Raw genomic sequence first — 10506 nt, 5'->3', positions numbered from 1 at the left:
AGAAAACGGACACCCTGTAGGTTTCATTTTCCAGAGTTTGTTGAAGAAAGGGAAAGCGAGAACAAAAAAAGAGAAACTGACTCTGCAAGGAAAGGGCCAAAATTAAAGCTTTTAAGTTTTAAATCCTTTGTTTTCGGGTTCTGTTATCATTCTTCGGATCTCTGATTTCTTTTCTTTACTTCCCCTCCAAAGTTTTATCCTTTTTTTAAAAATTTCTTTTATCATAATTTTCATTTAGATCATGCATGTTTCCAGGTCAAACATGTTATCAGCTTTTCATTGTCATATTTGGCCTCAAGCTCTTAACTTTTGTTGTCCGATTTCAGTCTTCATCTGTTTTAGTTGATGGGCATTCTTGTTTTTCGTTGATTTCTATATTTTTCTTGTTGTAGACTCCAGTTCTGGGTAATTAAGATTTTAATTTGAGTTCCTTTTAAAGGGTATTTTTTTTTTCCCTTTGATGTGTGTGTTTTGGTGAATTAATTAAGAGAAATAAGAGATGTATATTGAAGAATTGAAGGAAGGGGAGCAACAGGATCAAGATCAGAGTCAATTGTGTGGAGAGAGCTTGATTGTTTGGGATGCAAAAAGGGTTTTGGTGGGAGCTGGTGCACGTGCTCTTTTTTATCCAACTTTGTTGTACAATGTTCTCAGGAACAAGATTCAGTCAGAGTTTAGGTGGTGGGATAGAGTTGATGAGGTGTAATACTAACTGTTTTATGCAATTGGCTTTTGCTGCTATGTTTTCCCTTTGATGATAGAATTTGACTTATTAATATAATGAATTATGCCTCAAAACTATGAATTGTAAAGGTGATATTTTTGTTCCAATATAATGAATTATCCTAATGATCTGTTTTTGTTGTAATTCCGTTGATATCTTTTTCAATTTTAGATCCAGTCATCATTTTGATGTTTTATTGTCTATTAACTGGACATGCTTCAATGTCTATATAATCTTACTGTCTAAACTTGAATTTCAGCTTAGTTTTCCTGGAATCCCAGTTGTTTGTTTTGCCACCTCCCATGGATAGAATGAAACTTCACTTGATTGTTAATAATGCTGATGATGCATGCTATTGTTCAAATTGATTTATGGTTATTTGTTTTAATCTTTTTCTTTAGTTCACTTTGCCTTGGTTTCAGTTTATTTTCTTAGGTGCTGTGCCTTTCCCTGCTGATGTTCCCCGCTTGAAGGATCTTGGTGTCTCTGGGGTTGTGACCTTAAATGAACCATACGAGACTTTGGTCCCAACATCACTATATCATGTGAGTATGGTCCTTGCAGTTTTAATGTTATGTTGTTAGCATCTACACTGATTCTGTAGAACGGAATATAATATCTGTTGAAATAAATAATCATAAAATTTAGATAATAGTGGTTTCATTGAAAATATATCTACGTGGCTTTGAAAAGTTACATATTGTGAGCTATGTTTTAGTTAGTGGGAATTTCAGATGTGGAAGCAGGAGCCCTTTAAGTTGAACCTTTTCATCTTTAGTTTCAAGGTACTAGATGCATATTTTAGCTATGATATGACAGCAGATTGCACGGGATTTATTTTATCTCTCCAATGCACATGCTAAGAAGGCCAATGTTTCTTTCAATGAAAAAGAATTTTAGAAATGCTGCATGTTGCTTTCTATCCAGAAACCTATTTTTCTGTCATATATATGCCTCAAAGCTCAAATATTCATTTTCATTTTTTTTACTGGGTAGGCACACAACATTGATCATTTGGTGATTCCTACAAGGGACTATCTTTTTGCTCCATCATTTGCTGATATATGCCAAGCTGTAGATTTCATACATGGTATGTGTCTTCTGGGTTTGTCTTTATTGTTAGTTGTGTGGAATCTTTTCTGGTAACACATTTACTTATTTTTGTGCTTTATGAAGTGAATGCATCTCTTGGAAAGACCACATATGTTCACTGCAAGGCTGGTCGAGGGCGCAGCACAACCATTGTTCTCTGCTACCTGGTATGCACTGATTAAAAAGCTAAAATTAATTTAGTATCTGCTTTATGAATTAATCTTATCTTGTATTTAAATATAACAGGTGGAACATAGGCATATGACACCTGATGCGGCTTATGAATATGTCAAATCTATCAGACCTAGGGTACTTCTGGCACCAGCACAGCAGCAGGTATGTCCTATTGTTGCTTATTGAATTGGCTGATTATTTTTGATACTTGTTGTGGTATGAATGTTTATGTTCTTCCTAGGCTCATATTATCTAATTCTGTTAACATAGGCCGTTCAAGACTACTATCTTCACAAGGTCAAAAATAATGGAATCCCTGAAAACTCTTGCTGCATGATAGTAAAGAAAACCCTAGTTTTCCCATTAAAGCAGAACACAGTGGCCTTTGATGATGGCTCTGTAGTTGTTGTAACGGAGTCAGACCTTGATGGATATGATGCTAGCTTTGACACAGATTTGTCCGCTAAAGAGATGTTGGGAGACAGAACCCTGGCTGGCAGGTTTCAGTTTGCTAGTCACGCTGCTATTGGCAGACTTTCATGCCTATGGATACATTGCCATGCAGATCAGAAGACATCTAGAAAGCTATTGAGCAGTCTTGGTATTGACATCCGGGTTTATTGATTTGCCGGTATCAAATCATGAATGTTAATTTGAGAATTTTTTTTATTAACTTTTCAATTTTTGTTTCCCAATGTGCATTGTGTTTTGTGTTTTTTCAATTTTTGGTTGGGTTATACAGGGAATGAAGTGTTTATTCATTCTGGTTTAACTCAAGTTGAGAGGTCGTGGAAGAGATAGAGCGCAAGTTTAGTTTTCCTATCTTTCCAGAAGCATAGAGATTGAGGAAGCATTTGTACAATGGTAGGCATGGTATTTCATGAAAAGGTACTGCAAGTTTATTTGTTTAGATGGGGAAAGACTTCCAAGTTTGTACATTGCTTCGGCATGTTGTTTTAATAAGCATTGATTTGCTTCTCTCCCTGCACATGCATGCACACCTTTGTACTCAGATTTGCCAATTTGCATTGTTCCTTAGCAAATCCAGTTAGACAGCCTTACTTCAAATGGTAAGTGGTTTGAGAACCAGTCTTGGGTGTAAGATGACAGCACCACTTTTCTCTTGTAAGGCTAGCTTACTGAAAAAGATCATCTAAATACGATGGAGCATTGCTTGGAGACTTAGTCGGACACGGGTATTTGCTTTTTACTTGGACGCTATTGTGAAAAATGAATTAGGTGGAATTAGAGAAGAGGAACAAGGATGGTAAGTTAATGTAGTTCTTGTGTCTTTCAAAATATCGTGAAAAATATTAGGAATGAGCTCAATATATTTGGTGAATTCAAGTGATTGATTGAACATGTAGAATCAAACTTAGGTAGGTTTCGATTATTTTGCAGAAAATGATTATAAAAAAATAAAATTTGCATTTTTTTAGTGTTTATTTGACAAAAAAACTGATTGATTAACAAAAATTGACTATTTTAAAGAGAAAAAAAATAATTTTCGAAATGCAGTTTATGATGGTAATGCTATTTATCAAGTTCGTTAACATAATTTAATTTAAATTGAATGTTAGACATGATGTTTTAAATTTAAATTTAGTTTGACATGATTTGAAATATTATTTTATTAATAAAAAATATTAATATTAAAAATCTTGATGCTTCGGTAATGGCATTCTAAACAGAAAATTGAATTCTTCACTGCTCAATGTCAACTGAATGAATTTTCGACGCTTAATGATCCATACAGTAGACTTTACTGTGCTGCTGCAGAAAAGGCAGTTCAAGTAGAACCCACCTGGTCGATAAGAAATTAAGAATACACTGCAAACGACATGTTTATTGCTGCTTGAAGCCGATGATTGTCTAAGAAAATTTATTTCTACTAACCTATTTCAACTATAAAGGTCTTATGATTTTTAGTCACAAATAATTTTATAACAAAGATCGATGTAATAGTACGACGCTACCGAGGAGCATAGGTAATCTAACTATGTAATTAGCGTGCTTCTTCTTCGGGCGCCATAAGACAGATAATTGTCTCGTCTGAATTTGGCTTAGCATGATACTGCCCATAAAATGCATAAATACCAACAGATATTATGCTGAGGATGACAAATCTGATCCACGCTTCATGGTGCAACTGTGAACAAAAATGAAAAAGAAAAAGCTAATTAACCATGACCAGCTTTGGTTTATAAATTCTTCGAACTTTAACTCCTTTATCCGTTGGTTTTACAAATTCAACGCAGTAATTCCAAAGGAATGTAGCAGGGGCATTTTGCAAGCATACCTGAGCAAACAGGAAGATGTTGAAAAAGATGCAAACAGATGGCACAATCGGAACCCAGGGACAAGAGAACCCTGGAGGATCTGAATAAGACTGGAAAAAGAACATTAAGAAGTTCAGCAAATCTTATTTAAGAGGTGTTTACAAATTCAGTTGACAATGTTAGATCAAGCAGAAAGCAAATGTCTACACTGTAAATAGCCAAAACAGAAATCAATCTATATCAGCCGCAGAAGGGCTAATTTTCCATATTCAGAATGTAGTTTGAAGCCTAATTCAGAAAACCATTCCTCTAACCTCATTAACATCCATGCATATCAATATTACCTAAAAGGCCCCCTTTTCCTTGCATATAAAAAAACAAAAAGTAGAAAAACAAAATTATGTACTGACAAATTCACTCACCTGACGGTAAAAAAGTGCAGCACATGCGATTATGGCTATCACCGCCACAACAATCATAAAAATAAAGGAAGCTCCAAAACGATAGAGAATTCCAGTAACAAAACCGCAGCATGCCACTATGACAATGCATATGACACCTTCACACCAGGCTGACATGTATTTTGAAGAAACTTGATTTCCTGTCTTCTTTTTCCAGCGAAGAGTTACAACACATGCTGCAACAACAGAATAGCCCGTCTGAAACAAATCAAAGTATAATATGAGGTATGAGTCCTTTGCAATCATGCACATATTCAAGCAATCTGTATTTCAAAACAGCAACTTATTTTATGCAGATAATTTCCTCTGACCTCACAACCATCCAATATAGCACTCAATTCATGCCCTTCTATATGTTATTGCATGTTGTGACAAGCACCAAGGTATGCACTCTACTGTGATAGGTTATTAGCAAGTAATAAGTTCTGAAGATACATATCTGCTTCCATGCTGAGCTGAAAACAGAACTTTAATAGCCTAAAAATGATAATAGGAAATACACCACATAATGGAGAAGAGTACGCCTTCTAAATTTGTGAGTCATGCATGTTTGGTATCCACTAACTTCAATGAATAGGCAAAATATTTTGGGAGAATTTAATAACCATATATGATGTAAACAAATTTTGGGCAATGACTTTCTCAAAATAGAAAAAAGGCAATGGCATACCAGTGAGCCAACTGAAAGAATGTGTGATAGAACATGCACATTAAATAGTCCTCCCAAAACAGAAGCAACAATACCGACCCAGATTTGAGAATGAATAGGTGTGTGGCGTTTTGGATGCACTTTAGCAAATATCAAAGGCAGTAAGCCATCTCTTCCAAGCCCAAGATATAACCGAGACTGTTCAGAGAAACATTCCATCATGTACACTGGGAACATGTTACTCAACAAGGACATATAAAAAACATAGACAATCTAAGTTCGTTCACCTGGACATAAAGACCAACTAAAAGGGTTGTTGTAAGCCCAGCAACAGCTCCAATGCTGATTAAAGTAGAAACATATTTCAAACCCTTGGATGTAAAAGCTTCAGCTAAAGGAGCATCTTCTCCAAGGAGATTGTACGGTACCATCCCAGTGATCACCAAGCAAACAGAAATGTATAATGCAACACATATAAACAGACTTCCTAAGATCCCTATTGGCAAATCCCGCTGAAATATCAAAATAAAAACAGGGGAAATATAAAGAATGTATCTATAAAATAACATGCAAAGGCTATTTAGAAATAGAATACAAGATAAACGTTTATAACATAAATTACGATAGTTTGCAGCATAAGACATTTGAATTGATCTCAAAGAAAGAATACCTGAGGCCTCTTTGATTCTTCAGCGGTATTAGCAACCGCGTCAAATCCAACATATGCAAAGAATACTACAGTAGCACCCGTCAATATTTCTTTATAACCATTGGGAGCAAAAGGAGACCAATTATCTACATCAACTTTGAAAGCACCAACTATAATGACAAAAATAACAATGACAACCTGCAACAAATTATGGGAAAAAAGTTACCACTTACCCCCATTTCACCTTTTTTCTTTCTTGTTTGGTTGTTACTTTTTCCTAATTACTTTATCAAAAGTTCCTATTATGTTGTTAGTTGTTACGCAAAAAGGTCAATTGTTAACTTGTAATTATTCACAAGTACTATAAAAAAATACAAAAAAAAAAAAAACCAAACAAAGCCTTACGAAGGAAGTACCTTGGTTGTAGTCATGAAAAAATTAACAGCAGAAGATTCTCCAACACCCCAACAGAGAACAATAGTCAAAAGGGCAAGAAGAATCGGAGCCATAATATTAATAGACAAAGCTCCTCCAAAGAGTTCTTGACCACCGTGACCAATCCAGGGCGGTATATTTCCTTTTAAAGCAGGGCTAAGCTCGACAAGCGTAGCCACGTAGCTCGCTAGGCTACGCGCAATACTGGCAGCCCCAATATGGTAGTCCAACATCAATTGCATGAATACAAGAAACGCTGTGATTTCATTGAACGCCGTATACGCGTACAAGTAAGCGCCTCCAACGACGGCCGGAAACCTTGAAGCTAGTTCCGCGTAACAAAGAGCGTTCAACACACACGACGCTCCCGCGAGTATGAAACTAATCGTCACTCCTGTGACAGAATTGAAATCGCGCAAAAATTAAATTGAGAAATGAAATCTGGGAACCAAAAAAACAGAAGGAGGTGATAAGTGGCACGGACCGGGGCCGGCTTCGTGAGCGACGGTTCCGGTGACAACGAAGATACCGGCACCTATGGAGGCGCCGACTCCGATAATGATGAGATCGAAAAGACCGAGGCGGCGGATGAGGCCATCGCCAGAAGGAGTGCGATTGGCGGAAGTGCTCAGGGTTTTGGCTCTACGAGCAGAGGACCAGAAATGAGAGAAGCAAGAAGAGGTGGCATTTTCCTGTTGGCTACCCATATGTAATGAAACGGACAGATCTTATTTTTTGCGGTAAAGTTCTGTGTCACGTTACAGATGATCATACTTATAGTGTCAGAAATTTTGATGGGATTAGGTACAGAAGTTTGCAGGATTGCCATTTGCCGATAGCTTACAACTTTTTGCTCATAAAAAAAAGAAAAGTTCAGCTCATATTGAGTTTTCTGGTGCCAGCCTCTAGCTTTGACACTTGACAAATTATGATTGGTTGTGGGTGGATCTTCGGGATGAGTGTTTGGGTACTATTCATTAATCATTACTATCTCCACCTTCAGTTTCCCTGTTTTACAAAATTGGAGTTTTTTTTTGGCCATAAGGCTTGTTATGGTTAGTTCAACAAGCAGTCAACGTGGAATTAAATTATTTTAAGGAAGTTGTTCCAAAAAATCAATGTCTTTCCAAAAACATCTAATCCAATGTATACATATTTTTCTTTATTTTGTTTACTTTTTCTATTGTTTTCTTTTTCTTTTTTTGTAGAATTTTCTGTTGTTTTCTATACATTTTTTTTTCATTTATATTAGTATTTAATGTATCAGTAGTTTTAAATTTTGAAAAATCCAATGCATTCTCTATTATTTTAGCATTTTTTTTCTTCAAATCAAATACATCCAAATAAAGTCTTATTTACTGTGTGGCAAAGATTTGGAAAATTCCTTATAAATGCAATTTCATTTGCTAGCAAAGAGCTCAACCCAGATTCAAAATGTTTAATCCTAGTTGCTCAATACAAAAGATAATAAGCATTAATTGTTCAAAACTCAATAATGGAGACTTTCTTCACATTAAGAACATTTTAAAAATAATATTAACATAGTTACAAAAGATATTATCATCTTAAAAATAATTATATGAATTAATTAAATTAAATCTCGTATTAATATAAAAAAAAATTATTTATTAATATGTTAACATTGCATAAATACTATACTAATTAATCCTGACCCTAATTAAACGCAAATAAGAAAATTACTGCTAAAACCCAACCTAAACACAAACTAATTTAAACAAGCTGATCAAGGCTTCCACACTTGATTATTATAAACATCGTCTCTCTTGTTGTTCCAGAAAGCACAGCAACCAATACAATACACGATGATGAGGAGAATGAGGAACACGACATTAACAGTGGCTTCCTTCTTCAAGGTACGGTTCATATTATCTGCCACCCCTGCCTTGCAAGATTTGCAGTTAAAACACAACACTGTCGGATCGTTATCCCAGGCTTTGCAATCAGGATTACTGTACACTCCCTTCTCCTCTGTCCGGTTCATCGGACTCCTATACGTAAATCCACAGTCGTTTGACGGTTTACAGCAACCAGACTGTAACAATTTACGTGACAAAAAATATATGTATTAGATTTTTTCAATCTGTTATAGGAGAAAAATCGTATAAACTTGTTCGTATATGATACCTGAATAGCATTCAAGCGCTCTTTGTGGAACTTTTCGACAGTATAGTTGAGATACTTGTTTTTGAAACCGGTGCAAACCTTGGTATCAACCAAACAGGTTTTGATCTTATTCCAATTCTGGGTTTCGTTGACTATCGTTTGAATCCAGTTGGAGTAATTTCCAAGCTTGTATTCTTTGTATCCTTTTCCTGCGACTGTTTCTCCAGAACCTTTATGACTCACAACAAATGTAAAAACGGTGAAACCCAAGCCGCTGAGGATTAAGAGTAGTATAATGACGAGGTAGGCCCAGAGCAGCCATCCCACGCCATAGCAGGAGCCGATGAAGCCTGCCAGAGAGACGATCATGATTAAGGCTCCGATCCTGATCAGGTTCGTGTCGGCGGTTAGGCCGCAGTCACTCACGCCGCTCTTGCTCAGCCAGATCCCTGCTACCAGGATTGGGATGGAGAAAATGAAAGTTAGGAAGTTGATGATTCCGAGGAGTTTGTTACTGAGGTGGAACGACATTGTTAAGCTGAGGCTCTTCTTGTTGTTTGGATGAGAGGAAAGTTGGAGACAAGAGCGTGGGTTTAAATATGCGCGGGATTTTCATTTTAAATGGAAACTCCGGTGATTGGGATTTTACAGTTAATGCAGTGATTGCTTACACTCGCGAATAGTACAGCGCGCGAGAAATTTGTGGACTCGGTTGGCTTTGATTTCTGCCGCGTGGCATTGTTTAAGGCAAAATGAATTAGATTAAGGAGAGATTTAAGGGAGATTTTTTTGTGCTTCCAATCAAGTCCCTTCAATTTTTAATTTATCTCATCTGTGTATAAATATAAAATTTCAAAAAATAATATAGTAGTAGAAATTACGAACAATTACCTGTTTTATTGTTCTCAAATGTGGAGTGAGTATTTCCATTTTGTTCTGTTTTTCTTTTGGCAAAAAACACGTATTTTGCTGTCAATATGCTTGGTTTAACTAACATTAACGTTCAAATGACAAGAAAATGGTAATTTTTGGTCCAAATTGAAAGGAAATAAAATATCTAATTTTGGAAACATTCAGTCGATATTTACATTCGTGAACTTAGAGTTTATTTTTAAATTAAAAAATATATTTTTAATATTTATAATAAAATTTTTTAAGATGATAATTAAAAAATAATAAATATAAATTTATATTTTCTTGTCAATTAAAAAAAAATTCTTTATACAAAATTTTATTTATAAACTATTTTTTAATTTATAATTTACCCTTAACTTTTCAATTTTTATTTACATAATTGACTTAAAAGAATTATTAATGGGGGACTTGGATTCGTGCAAATTATTAATGGGGGACTGTCAGTAGCATGTACCTTCACCTTGTTCAACAACATACTCCTGTTAGCTTTTTTTTTTTAATTATTGTAATTAATGTCTCAATTACTTGACTCAAAAAATAAATTTTGAACGTGAATTTCTGCTTCATAGCTATTGCTATAAATGATATTGGTTAAGGTAAATCATTGAGACATATTTTATTTTTTAAAAATAATTAAGAATCCTTAAATTAAGGGTCACAGGTGACAAGGGAGAGAGAAAAAAAAAACTTAATTTAATATTTTTGTTGTAATTAAAAAAATTTGAGTTGAAAAAAATGTATTTAAAAATATAGAAGAAAAATATGATTTAAAAATGTTAAATGTTTAATATTAACAGGAAAAAAAGTATTGTCATCAATTTAAATGTAAAAAAAAAATGTATAAAATAATAAAAATTTAGATATATAAAAATAATAAAGTCATTTTATAAAAAAATTTACGATTGATAGCAAAAATACAAAATTTTAGTTTAAACTTGAAAACCAAATTTTTAAATAAAATTTTTTTATTGTTTAACATTAAAATCGGTTAAAAGTAAATTTTG

General features: G+C 34.6%; 3 protein-coding genes across 4 annotated transcripts; 1 reads left to right on the top strand and 2 right to left on the bottom strand.

The window, feature by feature from the left end:
* The first annotated feature begins 49 nt into the window (after window positions 1–49).
* LOC111304558 (phosphatidylglycerophosphate phosphatase PTPMT2-like) lies at window positions 50–2978 on the top strand. Of its 2 annotated transcripts, XM_089749711.1 has the most exons (7): window positions 50–700; window positions 1147–1269; window positions 1721–1814; window positions 1901–1983; window positions 2063–2152; window positions 2261–2621; window positions 2733–2978. In XM_089749711.1, the coding sequence occupies exons 1-6, from the start codon at window positions 500–502 to the stop codon at window positions 2612–2614; spliced, it is 945 nt and encodes a 314-aa protein (XP_089605837.1). In that variant the 5' UTR covers window positions 50–499; the 3' UTR covers window positions 2615–2621; window positions 2733–2978. The 2 variants fall into 2 exon arrangements, with proteins under 2 accessions (XP_089605837.1, XP_089605836.1); XM_089749710.1 differs by having other exon boundaries at window positions 2261–2978.
* Window positions 2979–3764: 786 nt separating this feature from the next.
* LOC111305887 (cationic amino acid transporter 9, chloroplastic-like) lies at window positions 3765–7297 on the bottom strand. The gene is made up of 8 exons (XM_022903750.2): window positions 6948–7297; window positions 6445–6857; window positions 6050–6226; window positions 5667–5891; window positions 5401–5577; window positions 4692–4928; window positions 4290–4379; window positions 3765–4139 (listed from the first exon to the last, which is right to left on the bottom strand). Exons 1-8 carry the CDS (start codon window positions 7168–7170, stop codon window positions 3996–3998), a joined length of 1686 nt encoding a protein of 561 aa, XP_022759485.1. The 5' UTR covers window positions 7171–7297; the 3' UTR covers window positions 3765–3995.
* An 837-nt stretch (window positions 7298–8134) lies between these two features.
* On the bottom strand, window positions 8135–9174 carry LOC111305886 (tetraspanin-8-like). The gene is made up of 2 exons (XM_022903749.2): window positions 8609–9174; window positions 8135–8516 (listed from the first exon to the last, which is right to left on the bottom strand). The coding sequence occupies exons 1-2, from the start codon at window positions 9116–9118 to the stop codon at window positions 8208–8210; spliced, it is 819 nt and encodes a 272-aa protein (XP_022759484.1). The 5' UTR covers window positions 9119–9174; the 3' UTR covers window positions 8135–8207.
* Between the last annotated feature and the right edge of the window lie 1332 nt (window positions 9175–10506).

The sequence above is a fragment of the Durio zibethinus genome, chromosome 21 (genome assembly GCF_047325235.1).
Source record: "Durio zibethinus cultivar Kanyao isolate XHJ-2024 chromosome 21, ASM4732523v1, whole genome shotgun sequence".
NCBI lineage: Eukaryota > Viridiplantae > Streptophyta > Magnoliopsida > Malvales > Malvaceae > Durio > Durio zibethinus.
This window is presented reverse-complemented; position numbering and strand designations above follow the sequence as displayed.

What these genes read in the sequence shown, in the direction of transcription:
- LOC111304558 (XM_089749711.1), top strand. Translation starts at nt 500, where the DNA reads ATGTATATTGAAGAATTGAAGGAAGGGGAGCAACAGGATCAAGATCAG. An exon ending in AGCTGTAGATTTCATACATG is followed by an intron (nt 1,815 to 1,900) that starts GTATGTGTCTTC and finishes TGCTTTATGAAG; the next exon opens with TGAATGCATCTCTTGGAAAG. An exon ending in CCATTGTTCTCTGCTACCTG is followed by an intron (nt 1,984 to 2,062) that starts GTATGCACTGAT and finishes TAAATATAACAG; the next exon opens with GTGGAACATAGGCATATGAC.
- LOC111305886 (XM_022903749.2), bottom strand. Translation starts at nt 9,118, where the DNA reads ATGTCGTTCCACCTCAGTAACAAACTCCTCGGAATCATCAACTTCCTA. An exon ending in AGCGCTTGAATGCTATTCAG is followed by an intron (nt 8,517 to 8,608) that starts GTATCATATACG and finishes AAATTGTTACAG; the next exon opens with TCTGGTTGCTGTAAACCGTC.
- LOC111305887 (XM_022903750.2), bottom strand. Translation starts at nt 7,170, where the DNA reads ATGGGTAGCCAACAGGAAAATGCCACCTCTTCTTGCTTCTCTCATTTC. An exon ending in AAGAATCAAAGAGGCCTCAG is followed by an intron (nt 5,892 to 6,049) that starts GTATTCTTTCTT and finishes TTGATATTTCAG; the next exon opens with CGGGATTTGCCAATAGGGAT. An exon ending in TTCTTTCAGTTGGCTCACTG is followed by an intron (nt 4,929 to 5,400) that starts GTATGCCATTGC and finishes GATTTGTTTCAG; the next exon opens with ACGGGCTATTCTGTTGTTGC.